General features: G+C 42.1%; 1 protein-coding gene across 2 annotated transcripts; it reads left to right on the forward strand.

Moving 5' to 3' along the window:
• The first annotated feature begins 10455 nt into the window (after nt 1-10455).
• On the forward strand, nt 10456-18407 carry UCP1 (uncoupling protein 1). 2 transcript variants are annotated; one of them, XM_086704181.1, is made up of 6 exons: nt 10456-11202; nt 11845-12103; nt 13548-13742; nt 13842-13943; nt 14900-15080; nt 17694-18407. In XM_086704181.1, exons 1-6 carry the CDS (start codon nt 11077-11079, stop codon nt 17806-17808), a joined length of 978 nt encoding a protein of 325 aa, XP_086560307.1. In that variant the 5' UTR covers nt 10456-11076; the 3' UTR covers nt 17809-18407. The 2 variants fall into 2 exon arrangements, with proteins under 2 accessions (XP_086560307.1, XP_025777208.2); XM_025921423.2 differs by lacking the exon at nt 17694-18407 and having other exon boundaries at nt 11845-12043; nt 13542-13742; nt 14900-15084.
• The last annotated feature ends 2848 nt before the right edge of the window (nt 18408-21255 follow it).

Consider the following 21255-nt stretch of genomic DNA (forward strand, 5'->3'; position numbering starts at 1 on the left):
ATTTCCATTTGGCTACTGAAATTTTGATTTCTCTGCCTTTCTTTCTTAGCTCTTGCGGGTCCCTTTTCTTCCTGATTCGCCTGCCTCTCATCCTCTTTTAATATTTCCCTTGGCATGATTTCTAATGGGACTTTCTGCTTCTTTTTTCAAAATTCATATCTTCTTTACATCTTTAAAACTTTTTATGTTTATTTATGGTTTTTTTTTGAGAGAGAGAAAGATAGAGTGCAAATGGGGGAGGGGCAGAGAGAGAGGGAGACACAGAATCCAAAGCAGGGTCCAGTCTCCGAGCTGTCAGCACAGAGCCCGAAGCAAGGCTTGAACTCACAAACTGTGAGATCCCGCGCTTAACTGACGGAGCCACCCAAGCGCCCCCCCTTCATCCTTTTTAATAGGCCATGAAATTTGTCTTACATTTTCTTCCAGCTCCTGAAGAGGGAAGTTCTCTTTGCCACCATGCTTCCTCTTTGTTTTTCTATTTATTCCTTTTTAACCCAACAGTGACATCTAAGCTCAAGGTTTGCCAAAAGAGCCCTCTGCAGGGGCGGCTGGGAGGCTCAGTCGGCTTAAGCACCCAGTTTTGGCGCAGGTCATGATCTCACAGTTAGTGAAATCGAGCCCTGTGAGGTGCTCTTTGCTGACAGCTTGGAGCCTGCTTGGGATTCTTTCCCTCTCTCTCTGTCCCTCCCCAACCTGTATGCACGCGCGCGCTCTCTCTCTCTCTCAAAATAAATAAACAAGCTTAAAAAAAAAGTCCTCTGCAGCTTATCACTGGCACCTGTTATGGGTTGTATTATGTCCCTCTCCCCACCAAATTCATATGTTAAAAGATGTAACCCCAAGTACCTCAGAATGTGACTTTATTTGGGAATAGGGTTGCTGCAGATGTAATTAGTTAAATTAATTAATTAATGACGAGGGCATTAGGCAACATGGATGAAGCCAGAAGACAATTATGCTAAATGAAATAAGTCAGACACAGAAAGGAAAAAAACTGAGGAGCACCTGGGCCGCTCAGTTGGTTAAACATCCAACTCTTGATTTTGGCTCAGGTCATGATCTCATGATTCATGAGATGGAGTCCTAGATGGGGCTCTGAGCTGAGAGTGTGGAGCCTGCTTGGGATTCTCTCTCCCTCTCTCACTGCCTCTCCCTCCCTCTCTCAAAATAAGTAAACTTTTTTTTTTAAAGGGTACAAAGTTATAGTTCTGTAGGAGGAATAAGTCTAGACATCTAATGGACAGCATGATGTAGTTAATCATACTGTATCGAATACTGGAAATTTGCTAATAGTGGATGTCAGGTGCTGTCTCCACAACAAAAGAAAAAAATGGTAACGATGTGAGGAGATGCATATGTTATTAGCTTAACTTAGTAATCATTTCACTATGTATATGTACATGCACACCTCATTTTATTGCATTTTGCTTTATTATGCTTCACAGACACTGCATTTTTTACAAACTGAAGGTTCGTGGCAACTCTGTGTCCCCATTTTTCCAATGACATTTGCTCACTTTGTGTTTCTGTGTCACATTTTGGTAATTCTTGCAATATTACAAACTTTTGATTATTATATGTGTAATGATCTGTGATTGCTGATTACAACTTGCTAAACGCTCAGACGATGTTTAACATCTTTTAGCAATAAAATATTTTAACATTAAGTTATGCACATTAATTTTTTAGACATAATACGATTGCACATTTAGTAGACTACAGTATAAACATACTTTTTATATGCACTGGAAAACCAAGAAATTACTTTGACTAGCTTTATCGTGACATTCTCTTCATTGTAGTGTCTGAGACCCAACCCAAAACATCTCTGAATTATGCCTGTTTATCGATTATCATGTCATACACCTTAAATATATACAATTGTTACAGATGAAAAAAAAAAGATAAGGTCATTAGGGTGGGCCCCCTAATCCATAGGACTGGTGTCCTTATAAAAAGACATACACACACACAAGGAGAACACCACGTAAAGGTGAAGGCAGAGGTCAGGATGATGCTTCCCCCTTCCAGAGACTGGCAGCAAACCAGCAGAAGGTAGGCAAGAGGCATGGAACAGATTCTTCCTCGGGGTCCTCAAGACATCTGCCCCAAAGCCACATAAATGTATCTAAAACAAAAAACTAACTTTGTCCCTCCCGTGTTTAAAACCTCCTCATTACTTAGAAGACGATAAGATCAGAGCCTCCCAGAGTTGCGCTGCCTCCTTAGGCTCAAGTCTGGTCTCTTGCCTCCCCCTGCCTTGCCTTTTATGATCCCAAAATACCAATAAGCTTTTATTTATCCAAACTTACTATGCTGTTCCTTGGTTCCATGTCTTGGCTGTGTGGTCCCATGTGACCAGCATGACCTTGCTCTCCACATCTCTTGCCTGGATAATTCCTACTCACTCTCTAAGACTTGGATTCATCTGCATCATCTTCCGGAAGCCCCCCACATGCCCACAGTCTGCGTCAGATACCCTTCTCTTCTGCTCTCTGATCACCTGAGTACATCTCTAACACTGCACTTAGCATATTATATCACGATCATTATTAGTGTGTCCATCTCCCCAGACTTCAGCACAGTGCATGCAGCAAGTGCACAATAAATGCATGTGGAATCACATTCGCTGCATAAACAAGTAGAATGATAGAACAGCTAGAATGGGAGAAGAGCTCCACCCAATGAATAGATACCCCCAAATGCCAATCCTCTTCATGCCCTATCAGGAAATACTGAGGGACGCCTGGGTTGCTCAGTCGGTTAAGCGTCAGGCTTTGGCTCAGGTCATGGAACACGTGAGCTTTGGCTCACAGTTCGTGAGTTAGAGTCCCAAGTGGGGCTCTGTGCTGACAGCTCAGAGCCTGGAGCCTGCATTGGATTCCCTCTCTCTCTCTACCTCTTCCCCGTTCATGCTCTGCCTCTTTGTCTCTCAAAAATAAATAAACATTAAAAAAAAAAAAAAGAAATACTAAAAAAGAGTTTAGCACAGGGTCTAAACAAAGAGGGAGCACCTGCAAAGGGAAAGGGCTAGAAACATGAAATAGAGCACAATGCTAAGAGTCTACTTCTAAGTAGACTAAACTCCAAGAGAGTGACTTCATTATGAAATTTAGCTGGGCAAAGAAACCCTCCAGGAGAGTGATCAAAAGGTCATTCTACGGATCACAGGAAAATAATGCAGAAAAGACTTTGTTTTCTTATCTGTGAAATTTGGACATCTTATTTTATTTTTTTTAAGATTAAAAAAAAATTTTTAGCATTTATTTATTTCTAAGAGAGAGAGGGAAAGGGAGAGCGTGAGCAGAAGAGGGGCAGAGAGAGAGGGAGACACAGAATCTGAAGCAGGCTCCAGGCTCTGAGTTGTCAGCACAGAGCCTGACTCGGGCCTTGAACTCATGAACTGCGAGATCATGACTTGAGTCAAAGTCAGCTGCTTAACCGGCCACCCAAGCGTCCCTTAAGAATTTTTTTTAATGTTTATTTATTTGAGAGAGAGACAGAGAGACAGAGAGAGAGAGAGAGAGAGAGAGAGAGCAGGGTAGGGGCAGGGAGAGAAGGGGATAGAGGATCCAAAGCGGGCTCTGTGCTGGTAGCAGAGATAACTCACAAACTGTGAGATCATGACCTGAGCTGAAGTTGACACTTAACCAACTGAGCCACTCAGGCACCCCAGAAATTTAGACATTTATAAATCAGTCGCTTATGTCTTTCCAAACAGTCATTCTGACTACACAAGTAAAATGTAAAAGAGAGAACTTGTATGGAATTTCAAGCACACAAATACATTTGCACATGACAAAGAGTGCATATAGTCGGATGTTTCCCCCATCTTCTTTCCTCCAGACCCAGCCCCTTGGGCACGTCAGGTGTGGGAGACTGCATTCCGTGGGGAGATTCTCCACTGCCTGCCCCTTTGGCATCTTACCCAGCACATTCAAACAACAATGTGAAAATAGTTCAAGGTAGTCATTTCTTTACTTTGCCTGGCTCCATCGTGCTGTAGATGAGATAAATCTATCCTTTAATTTTTAGTGTCAGGCTGCATCTTTCCCAGACAGCTTGCCACACAGGGGCTGCAGTGGGACATTTCACAGTCTGGCCAAGAAGGCGTCCTGGACGTCTCTGACTTGGGAGCAGTGTTGGAAACAGGCAAACTGAAGCAACAGCCACAGACATCACCGAGAAGGCTTCCAGGGTAACCTCAGTTAGTCTTTGCTCCTTCCCCCCGTGTCCATTTCACATTCACACTAGGGCTGCAATCCTTGACCTTTAGCCAAGTCCTCTCCGCCAGCCAGGATGCATTGCTCTAACATTTCCATTGGTCTGGGAGATTAGGAGGAGGAATGGGGGAGGGAGAAGATCCTGGAACTGGGCCATGACCTATAACCTGGCAACCATGTCCTCATCACAACAGAGCCCAGCAGCCCCTACACCCTGGGAGCCTCAAGGCTGGCTCTCAGCTGGAATGGCCCCATTTCACCTTCATGCCACTCCTGGCTGCCCTCCACCAAGAGATCTGGGTCCCAGTCCTGCTTCCCCTACATAATAACTGCATCCCAGGATGGGTCACAGAATCCGGAACTCAAGTTCTCAGAGTGTGAAGGGACTTGTACACCTTTCAGTAAAACTGTTAGTTGAATGGGGTGCCTGGGTGGTTCAGTCGGTTGAGCATCTGACTTTGGCTCAGGTCATGATCTCGCGGTCCATGAGTTCAAGACCCACGTCGGGCTCTGTGTTGACAGCTCAGAGCCTGGAGCCTGCTTCAGATTCTGTGTCTCCCTCTCTCTCTGACCCTCCCCCGTTCATGGTCTGTCTCTCTCTGCCTCAAAAATAAACATTAAAAAAAATTAAAAAAAAAAACAAAAAACTGTTAGTTGAATGCTTTGGTTCCTTACAACAACCTGAAAAATGGTCATCCAAACTGCATTAATAAAATATAATTGTAATGATCATTTATTATGCCTTTTCTAGGTGCCCCTCTATAGTTATTGTGCTAAAATCTTACTAGTATTATTTAATTACATCCTCACAATATCACGATAGCTGCAATTTTTAAAAAAATTTTTTAATGTTTATTTATTTTTTTTAATTTTTTTTTTTTTTTCTCAACGTTTATTTATTTTTGGGACAGAGAGAGGCAGAGCATGAACGGGGGAGGGGCAGAGAGAGAGGGAGACACAGAAACGGAAACAGGCTCCAGGCTCCGAGCCATCAGCCCAGAGCCTGACACGGGGCTCGAACTCACAGACCGCGAGATCGTGACCTGGCTGAAGTCGGACGCTTAACCGACTGCGCCACCCAGGCGCCCCAATGTTTATTTATTTTTGAGAGAGACAGAGGCAGAGTGTGAGTGGGTGAAAGGCAGAGAGAGAGGGAGACACAGAATCTGAAGCAGGCTCCAGGCCCCGAGCTGTCAGCACAGAACCAGACACGGGGCTCGAACTCACAAACCACGAGATCATGACCTGAGCCGAAGTTGGACGCTTAACCAACTGAGCCACCCAGGCGCCCCGCTATAACTGCACTTATGACTGCCATCCCTATTTTACACACAGGAAAACAGGTGTAAAGAGAGTAAACAAATAAATGTTTCATGAAATGAAATAAAGTGATTTTAAAAGTAGACGTGTTGCAATGTTTATTCTTTTCTTTATAAATCCCCTCATCACGTATACAAACCAAGTAAAGGATATATATTCCATATGACTTTTTTGAAACTTTTTATATGATTTATTAAGAAAATATATGAGTATACCTAGGCATTCTACATCTTTAAAGCATAGGAAAACTACCTAGAACCAAATATCTGTAGTGACGCAAACTCCTTACCCAAAATAGCAACACATTCTATCTCTCATCACATTGACTAGTAGAGTATTTTTTACGCTTACCTAAAATACGCTTATCAGTACTCTCCCTACCTCGGCACTAATGCTCTTCCCTAATTGTGTACAGAACAAATCTCACCTGTCCACCGCATATGCCTCCAAGTATCTGAGGACAGGAGTGTCCTATTCTCCAAGTCACCTCTTCCACTTCATTCTCTGGTCCCTCCGCTGGGCCTCAATCCCTGTAAATTATATTTTTCTAAATCTCATATATCACCTTCTCCACCTCTTCCACCAGCTCTTCCTGAAGATGAAATGAAATAAAGTGATCTTATTTTATTTTATTTATTTTTTTAATGTTTATTTATTTTTGAGAGAGAGAGAGCGAGACAGAGTGCTAGCAGGGGAGGGGCGGAGAGAGAGGGAGACACAGAGTCTGAAACAGGCTCCAGGCTCTGAGATGTCAGCACAGACCTTACGTGAGGCTCGAACTTGGGAATGGCAAGATCATGACCTGAGCCAAAGTCAGGTGCTCAACCAACTGAGCCATCCAGGCACCCTTGAATTAAAGTGATTTTAAAAGTAGAAGTGTTGCAATGTTTATTCTTTGTAAATCCCTTCATCATGTATACAAACCAAGTAAAGGATATATATTTCACATGACTTCTTTGAAACTTTTTATATAATTTATTAAGAAAATACATAAGTATACCTCGCCATTCTACATTTTCAAAGCATAGGAAAATATCATGTCATAAATATATTGGGAAGGCAGTTTGGGTATCATATAGTGACAGAGGGTTTGGGGCTCAGACAGACCCTAAGTGTACCATTCAGTAGTTACATGACCTAGGAGAACATTCTAAACCACTCTAAGCCTCTGAGTTTCCTCATCCATGACGTGGAACAACAGTAGTACATTTTTCAAAGGGCTGAGATGAGGAGTAAGTGTGTTAAACTTCAAAAAGTGTTTAGAACAGTGTCCAGTACTTGTTATAGGCTATGTAAGTATTTGTTATGTGCATGAAGTGGATAAATCTTTCATAGGCTTAGGACAGTTATGTGCAGCTGGTGCTAAGCACAAAGAGTGATCCATTAATAAGAATAACCTAATGTGGGCACCTGGGTGGCTCAGTCAGTTAAGTGCCCGAATTGGGCTCAGGTCATGATTTCACAGTTTGTAAGTTCAAGCCCCACATCGGGCTCTTTGCTGCCAGCTCGGAGCCTGGAACCTGCTTCGGATTCTGTGTCTCCCTCTCTCTCTGCCCCTCCCCCGCTCACGCTCTGTCTATCTCAAAAATAAACATTAAAAAAAAAGAGAATAAACTCATGACACAAGAATAGTCATTGTAAAAGTGAAGAATATTAGTTCAGAGAAGTCATTTGTCCACGCTCACTCAGCCAGGAAGTATCTTAGCTAGAATTTGCACATGGGCTTGTTTCTCTTAAATGACTGTGCTATGAAAACAGAATATTTTCTCCTTTAACACACAGTTTGATAGTCTCTCTCTTTGGGCTGGGCTGGACTAAGAGAACCCCTTCCTGCCCTCTCCCTACTTTCCCAATTCCTAAGTGCAGTCTCTCCTTCCATTTACGTATCGCTGCATACAGGTGGACACCTGTGGGTCACTAATATGCATGATTCTTCTGACAAACCCAGGTGAGACAAACTGATGTAGGTACCCCCACTACTTTGCTCTTACAAATATTAGACTGCAGTAAGCATCATCCTATATATGGCTTTTTCACACTTTGGCTAATTATTTTAGGGAAGGTATCCAGAAGAAGAATCATTAGATCAAAGGACATGGATGTTGTCTTTGCTCATTGCATACTGCCAAACTGTTTTCTAAAAGAACTATGCAAATTTATAATGCTGTCATTAATATAGTACTGATATTATAATTATCATGCTTTTACCATTCACAGTTTGTAATTAACTCATTATTTATGTATATTTATAAGATTAAATTTATAATATGAAAATATACATGTCAATGTGGTAATAATTATAATTTTGGTAGAGACAGGGTATTAATTTATTAGGTGAAAAAGGTACATTATCAATGACATTAAATATATCACCTCTATTTTTAAAATTTGTATTTCTTTTTTTATGAATCGTCTCTTCTGTCATTTGCACAGTTATCTATACAACTACAACACAGAGTTTCCTATTGGTGGTTAGTGACAGAATTATGGGAAAGTGTAGAACAGTATTCAAATGCACAGCATTATCTTTTTTTATGTAATATAGAGACATTTGTTCAGTGATTCCTGATTGGCCACAGCTTGAGCAAGTACAGTTGTAAATGTTGCTCTAAATTTTCAAAAAGGAAATAGGAATTTAGTACATTAAGAACTCGCTGCCATTCCTTAACCATGTCATAAAAGGGCTGTTACCCTTGGTCACACTGACCTATTCTTCACCTCTTCTTCTTTGTGCCAGAAGAGAAGTCTGACCTTGGGGACGCCACCCTCTACCCTACTGTTCTCTCCGACCTGAGGCAAACTTTCTCCTACTTCCTTCCAAGGGCCTCTTAGAAGGGGTGAGTTGTGAGCTGGGGACTAACCAGTTGATAGCAGATGTTCACTAGAGTCACCAAGGAAAAGTGTCCCCCTCTTAGACACTTAGTCACACTATACTGAACATTCTCGATCTCTGCTTAGCCATCAGCCTCAACCTAATGACTCCACCACAGCATACTCCCTAAGATGACCGATAGTGCTAGAGCCAAATTCAATAGGCTTTTCTTCACTTTTGTCCTCTTTTGACACATCTTCTAAATTTCACGCTAGTCGAGACCCCACCCTTCCTTAAATTATATTCTCTAATACCATGGCTCCATGACTGGACACACTACGAATTTTACCTTTGACAAGACCATTCTTCCCAGACCATAACTCTGGGTACCCCTACCACTTGGCCCAATCCTGTTGTACTCACTCCCATTTAAAGCATACCCCTTCTCATTGCATCCATATTGCTGTCTCCCAAATACCTCCCAGCTCTGATTTCTTGCTCTTTTAGTAGGTTATATGTAGTTTCCTATGGTAGCTTTTTACCTATGATAAACACCCTTCTCTTCAAATAATTCCAAGACTTTAAAAGTTAATCTCATCTTCTTGCCCCTAAAATCACCTCTCCTTACCAACTGTCTCATGACAATCAGCTGGCACCATCACTGAGCCTACTACCCGTGCTCTTTTATTTTTTTAATGTTTATCATATTATTTTTGAGAGAGAAAGAGACAGAGTGCAAACAGGGGAGAGGCAGAGGGAGACAGAGACACAGAATCTGAAGCAGGCTACAGGTTCTGAGTTGTCAGCATAGAGCCTGAAATGGGGCTCGAACCCACAAGCACGGCCCGGGGGGACGCCGCGGCCAGGTCCACCCCCCGGTCTGCGGGGGTGAAATCATGACCTGACTTGAAGTCGGGGGTGAAATCATGACCTGACTTGAAGTCGGATGCTTAACCAACTGAGCTACCCAGGCGCCCCACTACTATCCATGTTCTTAAACTTAGAGTCATCTCTGAAAAATCTTTGACTCTATATCAAACCATTCACAAAGCTGTATTGTCTACCATATCAAATACAACATGTACAATCTGTAAAGAACTACACAGGCATGAAGTGATAACATGAACACACATTTGGAATAGACTCTCAGGATCAGCCCTCAGCTGGCCATGTCTGGCTTCCACATTTTCATCTTCTACCAACGTCATACCCTGCCTCTCTCCTTCTTCCCATCACCCATTTTTCTCAGGCAGGTCAACAGAATACATTCCCATACATTCACCCTGCTTTCCCCAAGTCTTTGCCTTTGTATATGCCACCTACTTGCCTCAACTGCTCTTTATTTCAGCAGGTGTTTGCAGAGGAGGAAAACCACTGTCTTCTTCTCCTGTTTATTCAGAGCCCACCCTACCTTTACCATTGACTTCCTCAATATCTCTCAGCCATGTCCTCTCTTGGAAGTCCTCTAGAAAGGCTTTTAGCACAGGGCACACAACCTGTTCGTACAGAGTATTTGGAAATCATTCTCTAGGGGCTCTGTATCTTATTTTCCCTACTCTTGAACCGAAAGAATAAATGAATGCTCACAATACAGCTTTGCACAGGGTAGGAGTAGGAACAAAGACACATTGCAACATTTAATTTATCACTGTAGGTAAGCTAGCAACAGATTTCCCACGTGGGATGTCTCTGGAACCATATTTTACTAGAAGGAAGCAAAAGTGGGAGTCCAGATGACCAAGCCAGATCAGAAGAACTGCCCCTTGGAGCCAAGGGATCTGCCGGTGTCATTTCCACCGCCCTGCCCTAAGAAAGGAAAGTAAAAGGAACAAGTTATATCTCGCTTCATAGAGTGCATTAGCAATTTACTATTTGCTTTCTAGTATGTCAGTGATCTCATTTGACATCCTCTGCAAAAAGCGTTCAAACGAAACACTTTATTTCTTTTTAAAATTCAAGGTGTTCTTGGTTCCTGCCTGGGATTTTCCCGGGTCTGGATTTGGTGGTTGGAAAGAAGAAAGGAGGATGAAAAGTTAAAAAGAGAGGAAAGGAAGCCGAGAGGATGCCCGCAAGGTTCCCAGGGTGCCCGAAGGATACAAGGGGCGCTCCACTCTTGCTTGGGTGAATTCCCAGCTCGGCAGGACCTTTTACCAGAGTCCCCGAGATCGCGCTTGTTTAGGAAGCCCGCACCTGCTCCCGGCCCCAGCTGGGACCGGGGCTGGTCCCTGCTGCGGTGCGCCCTCCCTCGGAAGTGCCGGACGCAGGGCGCAGGGCGCAGAAGGCTAGGTGCGCGGCGACTGCTTTCGGGGTGGAAGCCGGCTCTCCAGGCGCGCGGCGAGGATGCGGGTGGGAGGGACTTGGCGCCCCAGGGCACGCCCCAGCCAGGTCCACCCCCGGTCTGCGGAGACCTGGCGAGCCGCAGCCCCCGAGCGGCTGCCTATATAAGTCACCCGGCGCTGGCAGGGCGCACGGGAGCTTCCAGCCAGCGAGCCTTGGTCCTCCCCGGCGCGAGGGCGGGAAGACGAGAGGTGCGCCCGGTTCCACCTGCAGCCACTGCCCGCGCGCCGCCCAAGCTGCGAGCGTCCCCCGCCTCTCTGAAGTCAGGAAGCCGGTTTGCTGTCCCAGCGGGACAGGGGAGGAGAGGCAGGGAGAAATTCCACCTTGCGGGGGCCCGAGTCCTTCGTCCTTGCGCCCGCTCGTCGCTCCGCAATTTGAGCGAAGATGGTGGGCCTGACAGCCTCGGACGTGCCCCCGACCATGGCGGTCAAGATCGTCTCTGCTGGCGTGGCGGCCTGTGTGGCGGATGTGATCACCTTCCCGCTGGACACGGCCAAAGTCCGGCTACAGGTAGCGAGCGAGATGGGGACGTGTCTCAAGGAGAGGGAGGACATCTATTCTGTGCGTACCTTTGACAAGCGCTTTGGTTTAACCACCCCTTCTCAAGGCGGGGCCGTCGGCCCCTTAACAAATGGTGCGGCATTGTCGCAGCACTGGATGCATCAGGGTGGGAAACTGGAATGCTTTGAGAGTAACGGAAGAACCACAAGAAGCCACGGAAGACAGGTTGACCATGTCTGCTGCCAAAGCCCCCAAAGTTAGGGTGTATTAAGTGTTCTAACGGCTAACAATACCAGCCTCTCCCAGTTTACAAGCCAGGCTCTTTGCCTTCCTTAATTTGGAGGGGTCACATTCGCATCTGCCCCTTAGGGGTCCTGGAGAATTTATACAGGGAGGGTGGGAATGTTCAAAATGTGCATTATAGCTGATCTCTCTGCATATATACATAGCTAGAGAGATACAGAGATATATAGGGAGACGTTGCTGAAAAGGGAAAAGGAACTGAAAGTAGGAACACAGCCGGAAAAATCTTGGCTTAAAGTTTCTCCTCCACCGAGGACCACCTATGGCCAGTCTTCGTTCTTTCCTCACCAGTTAGGATCCCCTTACTCAATTTTAACTTCGCTCTGACCTGTCCTTTCTCATTTCCAGATCCAAGGCGAATGCCAGACCTCCAGCACCATTAAGTACAGAGGTGTCCTGGGAACAATCACCACTCTGGCAAAAACAGAAGGGCCGATGAAACTCTATAGTGGGCTGCCTGCTGGCCTCCAGAGACAAATAAGCTTTGCCTCTCTTAGGATCGGCCTCTATGACACCGTCCAGGAGTTCTTCAGCGCAGGGAAAGAAAGTAAGCAGGGAACATTCCTGGGAAGGACAGATAGAAAGACATGCCCTGAGCCCAGCTCTGGTCAAGCAATGTTACATGCAGGGTAGTGGTCCTCATAACAAATTGTCAAGGAAGCATCTAATATTAGCTTGGTACTCACCGTTCATGGAAAGAAAAGTGTGCAAAATCCAGTTTTCAGATGCAGATTTACACTTGTAAAAATCACCCGGTGGATCCTAGATATTTGGGGCCTCATTTGGATATCCATCTGGAGAAGATGGATGGGCTGCAAAATAACATTTAAGTCAAAGTTCTCCAAACAGTGAAGTCTCTCAGGAACACCAGTGGAGCTTGTTAAAACTCCCAAGTGCTGAGGACTGCCTTGTCCTCCGAATCTGAATTGCTCAGGTTGGGACCAGGGAATCTATGTTCTCACAAGTTTCTTGGAAATTTTGGCATGCAACAAACTTGAAACCCTTTGGTCTGAAGGGAAGAAAATCAGACCTCATGAGGAGAGTTGAGAGGACAGGAAAAAACTCGTTTCCTTTAAGAGTTTCCTTGTCAGGTCTCCAGTGTTAGAGAAGACCAGAGAACCGAGTCAGGTGCAGCGGTGAGGAAGGACTAGAGTGGACTTAAGCTTGCCAATTTAAAAGATGGTTATCTATTGTATGCTCAGCTCCTAGACAAGCATGATGAGAAAAGAGTACAATCATACAGTTAGGAAAAGAATTGCTGTACTTCCTGTATGCAGGTTAGTATGTTAAGTGCTGAATTGATATTATTTTAACTGACACAGTGACTCTATGAGGTAGATGTTATTGTCTCTATTTTACAGATTAGGAAACAGAATGACTGAGAAAGCCCTTGATGAGTAAATGTTTTTGATCCATACTTTAATTATGGGAATGAGCATGGGGGTGGGGGTGGGGGTGGGAGAGGAGGGCTCCAAGACTATTTATAGTTGATTAAATAATATCTGTCTTGAGTAACTTAGGCTAAAAGATTTCAAAATTTTATATCAAAAATCACTTTTTTTCACTTCTTTTTGTTGTTGTTGTTCCCTTTGTAACCCTTCATAGCCTGATACCACTTGACATCCCATACGGGGGCCGTTTGCCCACTTGGGATTTTCCTAAGACCTCGAAGTCCAATAATTAACATCACCATTGATGAGAGGAAGGTTAAGCCTCCCTGGTGACTGGTGTCTCCTCCCAGTTGGGATATACAGAAAAAGAGAGCCAAATATGGGAAAGAACTAAGTATTGTGTTTCTTGGTGCTTCAAAGTCTTTATTTTTTTTTTTTAATTCTAGTCAACTTTGAGGTTTCTAGCCTATAGTGATTTAGCACATACTTAGTGCATGATCATCACAAGCATTGGGGAAATAGAAAAGATATAAAGATAGAATAATACTAACTACTAAAATTAAAAAGACAGAGTTGCATTCTGGGTCTTGGTTTTTTGTTGTTTTTTGTTTTTTTTTAATTTTTGCTTGATAAATATTTTTTCTCTCTGAATAGCAACAGCTGGTTTAGGAAGCAAGATCTCAGCTGGTCTAACGACTGGAGGAGTAGCAGTATTCATAGGGCAACCCACAGAGGTCGTGAAGGTCAGACTTCAAGCACAGAGCCATCTGCATGGTCTCAAACCCCGATACACCGGGACTTACAACGCTTACAGAATTATAGCAACAACGGAAGGCCTGACAGGCCTTTGGAAAGGTAACTGACTTTAAGGTGAATTTTATAATTATTAAAACACATGTATTCAATTACCACTTTATCGTATACTGGAGCTATTAAACATTTTCTTCTTTTCAGGGACTACTCCCAATCTGACGAGAAATGTCATCATCAATTGTACAGAGATAGTTACATATGATCTAATGAAGGAGGCCCTCGTGAAAAACAAACTACTAGCAGGTAACTTTCCTATTGTAGATAACAACCAGGTCTGCGCATTTACAGTTTCATCCTGGAGCTTCTCCAGCCACATTGTACTAAACCCCCTAATTGTAACAGTTCTCTCTTTTAAAAAATTAAGTAATTTTGAACATTAGATATAACTTTTTTTAAATGATTATTTATTTTTGAGAGAGAGAGAGAGAAAGAGAGACAAAGTAAGAGCAGGGAGGGGCAGAGAGAGAGGGAGACATAGAATCTGAAGCAGGCTCCAGGCTCCGAGCTGTCAGCAGAGGGCCCAATGCAGGGCTTGAACTCAGGAACCTTGAGATCATGACCTGAGCTGAAGTCAGATGCTTCACCGACTGAGCCACCCAGGTGCCCCCATTAGATAGAGTTTTTAAGGAAAAAAGTTGGGGGGGGGGAGCACCTGGGTGGCTCAGTCAGTTGAACGTCCGACTTCGGCTCAGGTCATGATCTCACTGCTCATGAGTTTGAGCCCCGTGTCCGAATCTGTGCTGATAGCTTGGACCCTGGAGCCTGCTTCAGATTCTGTGTCTCCCTCTCTCTCTGTACCTCCCCTGCTCATGGTCTGTCTCTCTCTCTCTCTCTCAAATATAAAATAAAATAAAAAAAATTAAAAAAACCCAAACTCTAAATATTAGATGTTTTGCTACAACAAAAAGAAAATGCAACTATATTCTTAATCAGCATTATTCTCATTTAATACTAATATATGGGACTTTGTTGGCATCTTATTCTTTATATAGCATAATTCAGAAGGTGAGTCCATCCCACACTATATCCAAATGAGCTGGTTAAATAAGGAGCTCATCAGTGGTTTTATCTAAAATGTAGTACCATTGGATAGGTTCCTAAAATATTCTAACAGGTTCTATAAGGATCTGATAGAGAACTGAAAACTAGAAGCTTCTTCCAAAAGTCTGATGCTGACTTGTCTCATTGGTCCATTTTAGATGACCTACCCTGCCACTTTGTGTCAGCTCTCATCGCCGGATTTTGCACAACTGTTCTGTCCTCTCCAGTGGATGTGGTAAAAACCAGATTTGTTAATTCTCCACCAGGACAGTACACAAGTGTGCCCAACTGTGCAATTACAATGCTCACTAAAGAAGGACCACTGGCTTTTTTCAAAGGGTAGGATATGGTCTTCTCTATCTGTAATGCTGTGTTCACAGTATCTATGTGTTTTGGGGTGCTGTCTCGTCCAAATAGTTGACATATAGCTAACCAGCCTTTGTCTATGCAGTATACTTAGTATCTATTTTTCCTTGCCATAAGTATCTCCAATCCTCCAACACTGGGCCAGAACATTAAAAACTGTGATATTAAAATTTTCTCAGCCTCGATCAGAAGCTCACTTAAAATCAGTGACCTCTCACTTGGTCCCAGTCTATTGGAAACGTAGATGGGATTTTGCCTGATCGGGGCTAGAGAACTATAAAGTGGAGAGAAAGTGTAATAGAGGAATAAGAGAAAATAGGATGTGATTTTTACCATTTAAATTTTTTAAAAATATTTTTTAATTTCAAGTTTTTATTTTAATTCCAGTTAATGTACAGTGTTCTATTAGTCTCAGGTGTAAATATAGTGATTCAACACTTCCATACATCACCCAGCGCTCATCACAAGTGCCCTCCTTCTCCCCATCACATTTTTAACCCATCCTCCACCTGCCTCCCTTCTGGTAACCATCAGTTTGTTCTCTATAGTTAAGGGTCTGTTTCTTGGTTTGTCTTTGTCTTATTTTTTTCCCTTTGCTTTTTTGTTTCTTAAATTCCACTTGTGAGTGAAACCATATGGTATTTATCTTTCTCTGACTGACTTGTTTCCCTTAGCATTATACTCTCTAGCTCCATCCATGTCATTGCAAATGGCAAGATTTCATTCTTTTCATGGCTGAGTAATATTACATTGTGTGTGTGTGTGTGTTTGTGTGTGTGTGTGTGTGTGTGTGTGTGTACCACATATTTATCCATTCATCTATCCATGAACACTTTGGCTGCTTCCATATCTTGGCAATTGTAAATAATGCCGCTATAAACACAAGGATGCATGTATCCCTTTGGATTAGCTTTCTTATATTTGGGTAAATATCCGGTAGTGCAATAGCTGGAATTTTCACTATTGTGACTTGATGGACTCAGATTTTTAGATTGTATTAAAGTAAAAGTAGAGAAAAATCATTGCCACTGACCTGGAAAAGTGATGCAGAAAATGGTGTGGCTTAGATAATTATTACACTCACCTAGAAACTAGTATCGTGTAGATCCCATTTCCCATTAAGCAATATTATATTGGAAACTACCTTCCTAAGAAAATACAGTATGAACTAATTTATGGATATACTTCATAAGGACTAAACTAGTGATAATATAACAACATTCTATAACCCTTTAAAATTGGAAGGCAATGCCTCAAACCTTATCAAAGGCATAGATGCACCAATCACATTATCCACAAGGTTCCAATTCACCATAATCAGCACTTATATGTTAATACAAATGAAATACATTACAAAATTAATTTAGAATGGATATATCAGTTATCAACCGTTAACCATTTAACAATATATATATTTTTTAATTTAAAACCTTTTGGGGATACATGTGACAACAAGGATGAAGCCTGAAAACATTATGCTAAATAAATTGAGCCAGCCCCAGAAGGACAAATGTTGTGTAATTTCACATATATGAGGCATCTAGAGTAGTCAGATTCATAGAGACAGAAGTGAATGTGGTTAGCAGAGGCTGGGGGAGGTAGAAGCATAGGGAATTCTTGTTTAATATGTACAGTTTCAGTTAGGGATGACCAAAAGGTTCTGGAGATGGGCAGTGGTTGCTCACAATGTACTTAATGCTACTGAACTACACACTTAAAATGGTAAAATGGTAGACTTATGAACATTTAAAATATGTAATTAAAATATGCACACACACACACACACACACACACACACACACACACATCCATCCAGGAGTCAGAAGAAATGTATTGAGACCTAAACAAAACAAAACAAAACAAAAAACAAAACCACACACAAAAACCTTGGGGGTCTGATTTTTATAGGCCAGATCTCTTTAAAAAATCTACCCAAGGCAGATTTAACTGATGACATCTTTTTCTGGAATATCTCATTGCTGCAAACAGGCATTCAAAGTCAATCATTTGGTCTGCACAGTTTGACATAATTCTTAAACATAACACACACACACACACACACACACACACACACACACACACACACAAAACCCACAAAAAGCAAAACCAAAAAATGCACTTAGTCTCTTGACAGTTTAAGGACAAGAATTGCCAAGATCTGGACAGCACGAATTTCTTCACTCTGGAAAATGGTCGGTCCACTTATCACTTTTTCTTTGCTTTCTCCTTTTCCTCTTTCAACAGTTTCTATCTCCCATCCAGAAAGCAGAGCAAAACAAAGCAGAACTTTCCCCACCCCTCAAAAAAGGGGAGTTATTGGAAAATGCCCCTTCAGGAACGAGACATGCTTTGGAGGGAGTGAAGGCTGTGTATGTATGTGTCTAGATGTGAGCACCTCGGTTTTGTTGTTTTGAAGAAGTTTTAGACAATATTATTTTAGGTGCACAGTAGGGAAGGGTGAAAAATAGCTACCTTTAAGTGCCTTTATTTGAGAAGAGTGGCACAGTGAGAAGCATAAGCTGTCTGTGCCGCAATAACTTTAAGAATTCTAACAAACTCAGAGAATGGTGATGTGCACTTTCCTAGATTTGTACCTTCCTTCTTGCGACTCGGATCCTGGAACGTCATTATGTTTGTGTGCTTTGAACAGCTGAAGAGGGAACTGATGAAGTCAAGGCAGACCATGGACTGTGCCACATAATCATCTTCAGGAAAAGGATGTAACACAATGGTGGGAATCTGTGCTGACTGACCAGATAATTAAAATCCAAAACAAACAGAATATACTCATTTTATTTCACCCTAAAAAGATAGAGGAATACTAATTGAGTTTTGGACTTTTTAAAGAAAAAATTGTATTTATTTCTTGTGACTTTTATTCTCAGTGTTTTAAGAGGGAGAAAACAAAACACTCAGTATGCAACCTGGCAAATGCAGTGTCCGGATAAATGACTGAATCTGCCTGTTTGGGGAGGGCTGGGGTCTTACGATTGGATATGAAGAACTTTAATATGTTTTAATTATAATTCAGGTCGCCAGAAGAGGCAAATGGAGCGGTGCATTTTAGGTTTATAAATATTTAATGTTTCCTTTTAACTTATTAACCCAGTTGTAAGTTAATATATTCAATAAAGGACCGTTAATACCTTTAAAGGTTTGCCGTTTTGGACCTATATCTGAATCTAAGACTTGCAGTTCACCTAGACTACAAAGTGGTCCAATAACAAGTGAAGGTCTTTAGAACCAATAGGCAGAAACTTACTTTAAATGTAATTATTAGGGTTTTTTTTAATTTTTAGAGTCTATATTTTACGGCACTTTTAACAACTTCTAATCTAAGTCACTATAATCATTTGGGCCTATTGTTATTAGAATCGTGGTGTCGGGGCACCTGGGTGGCTCAGTCAGTTGAGCGTCTGACTTTGGCTCAAGTCATGACCTCATGGTTTGTGAGTTCAAGCCCCATGTCAGGCTCTGTGCTGACAGCTCAGAGCCTGGAGCCTGCTTCAGATTCTGTGTCTCCCTTTCTTTCTGCTCCACCCTCCCCTTCTCTCTCTCTCTCTCTCTCTCTCAAAAATAAACATTAAAAAAAATTTTAGAATCGTGGTATCTATCCCAGAGTTACAGCATTTTTGAGCCAGAAGGTACCTTTGGTTAGATACAGGAACAGTCTTAGATTTCTACTGGGATAAAAATGAATCTTCATGGCATCTTTCCAGCAAAGCTAAATTCATTATTAACACCTGCAGTAACCTTTCTTTCATGCCTACAAACTGAGTGCCGAAGAGACAGGGAAAGAATAAACAAGAGATTTACAAAGTATAAGGCATGGTCCAAGCTTGTTTTCAACCCCAAACAAGGAATGACACAAGGTCCAGGAAGCCCACAGGCTGTCAGGCAGCATTCTATTTGTTTTTATCGGCTCCATGTTCTATCTACTGTTGTCTTTTTCCCCTTGACTTTATGAGGTTTTTCCCTGGTGCTTATTTCCCCTGTTGTTACCTGCAAAAGTGTCTTGTAGCAAATGTCTTCAATATCCCTCACCCGTCACCCTGCTCTCACCACTTTAGCACACACAGGCCTGACTTCCTATTGTCATGTCAGCACCTCTACAGGGTCTTCTGGCCATCAGAGCCATCTTTGCACACCTGTGCACGGCATGCTAGAAGTGCAGGGAAAATAACACACCCCTGGGAGGCCCTTGCCCAATAACTGATGGGAGTTGGTGTATAAATACTTCAGTCCCCTTATCCTCAGATGGAGTCACCCCTCATCCTCATCCAAGGGCTCAGAATCCAGTTACACACGGTGTTATTTTACTTAATACAAAATACCCTTAATGGGAGGACTTCAGTTCCCTCCCTCGGTTCCCCACTCCCTTACCAGCACTTCCTGGGATCACCTCCCAAATGAATGACACTTCTTTATCTCTAGGTCTGATTCTGGGGGAATCCAAATGGTGAAAGATCACCACCTTACAGCTGCATATTTCTGTCAAGGATTAGGAAGAAAACATAAAACTTCGTTTCTCTGCTGAAATCTTGCTCAGGCAATAGGCAGTAGTAACAAGATGCTCCCCTTTGACCAAACTGTAATCAGGCTCCTCTGAGCCGTGTTTTCCCAAGAAGTGCCATTGTTAGGCATGTCTTCAAGAGCTCAGTTTTAGCAAAAAATCAGGCTGAATAGGTTTAGCCAGAATCCCTCACCCTTGATAAATGATCACCCTTGATTCCGCCTCTACCATTGATATCTGATCAATTCTCTTGGATTTTCTATGTACATATATCACTTATGAATAGTCACTTTTCTTTCTTTCCATCCACTTGTCTTACAGCACCAGGTGGGATTTCTAGCACAACTTTGAACAGATGTGCTGTGACGATTTGGATTACTCGTCAAATGTTCACTCCTTCCCCCTTCCTAATAGAGTATATTTCGCTGTTTCATTGATGTTGGACTTGTCCATGTGCCCTGCTAGATGACCAAGCGAACGTTGGTGGACATGATGTTAGCAAAGGCCTGAAATACCTTTGAGCCACTGGGCTTGTTGTTTCTGTGCTTCTGCACCGTATAAAGAGCATACCTCAGGTAGCCCACTGGTCCCAGACGCACAAATCACATGGAGCTGACAAGAAGCAAACCCACGACCTATATTTAAGGCCAGATGAATCCAGCTGGGATTAGCAAAGCTGCCTGGTTGGCCTACCCATGTGTGAGGAGGAAATGCTTTTTTGTATGCCCCTAAGATTTTTGTATGATTGGTTGTTATGCATTGTTCCTGTGGCAAAAGCTGACTGATACAAGTGGTGACACCCTTTCTTATTTCTGATCCAGACATTTTACCGTTAAATATATTTGCTAGGGTTTATTTTATAGACACATTTTGTAAAATTAAGGTAACCCCTATTTCTCATTTGCTATGTTTTTAACATGAATGGATGTCGAGTTTTTATCAAATGCTTTTCCTGTGACTTTTAAGATCATCATATGATTTTCAAATATTAACGTGGTAAATTTCATTAATTTTATTCTGGGAATTAACCCAACTGAGCTATAATTGATCACACATTAAAACAGCATATCTATATGCAGTTCATTATTTATTATGTAATACATGAAATTCAATATATTTCTGGATTTCAGTGTGCTTCTATTTTATTTAGGATTACTGCATCCAAAGTGACATTAGCATATAATTATTCTTTTTTGTTCTGTCCTGGTTGGGTTGAGTCATCAAGATTATGATAGTCTCATGAATTATAGGGTGTCCACCCTTCATTATTTAGAAAAGATCATGAAAATTGTTACCATTTTATTGTTAAATGTGTTAACTCACCAGTGCAAGCTACACGGAACTGTAGGTTTTTTAATGGAAAGGTTTTTAATTACTGAATCCATTTAATAGTGCTAGGACTTTTTGATTCCCTATTTCTTTTTGTACAGTTTTGTTTTGGTAAGTTATATTTTTCTAGAAATGTTTATATCCCATCTCAATTTTCAAATTTTTGAGGTTATCCTCAATACATTTTCTTTCCAGTATTTGCAGGATCTGTAGTGATGTTTCACACTCAATTCTTGGTATCATTATTTTCTTCCTTATTCTTTAAAATTTTTAAAAATTTTTACTTCAGAGAGAGAGGAAGTATGA

This window comes from Puma concolor, chromosome B1 (genome assembly GCF_028749965.1).
Source record: "Puma concolor isolate L17-30 chromosome B1, mPumCon1.1.hap2, whole genome shotgun sequence".
Classification (NCBI taxonomy): domain Eukaryota; kingdom Metazoa; phylum Chordata; class Mammalia; order Carnivora; family Felidae; genus Puma; species Puma concolor.

Excerpts from the sequence above, each read along its gene's own strand:
- UCP1 (XM_086704181.1), top strand. The coding sequence starts at position 11,077 with ATGGTGGGCCTGACAGCCTCGGACGTGCCCCCGACCATGGCGGTCAAG. Across the intron at positions 13,743-13,841 it reads CCTGACAGGCCTTTGGAAAG|GGACTACTCCCAATCTGACG; the intron begins GTAACTGACTTT and ends TCTTCTTTTCAG. Across the intron at positions 15,081-17,693 it reads CCACTGGCTTTTTTCAAAGG|ATTTGTACCTTCCTTCTTGC; the intron begins GTAGGATATGGT and ends GCACTTTCCTAG.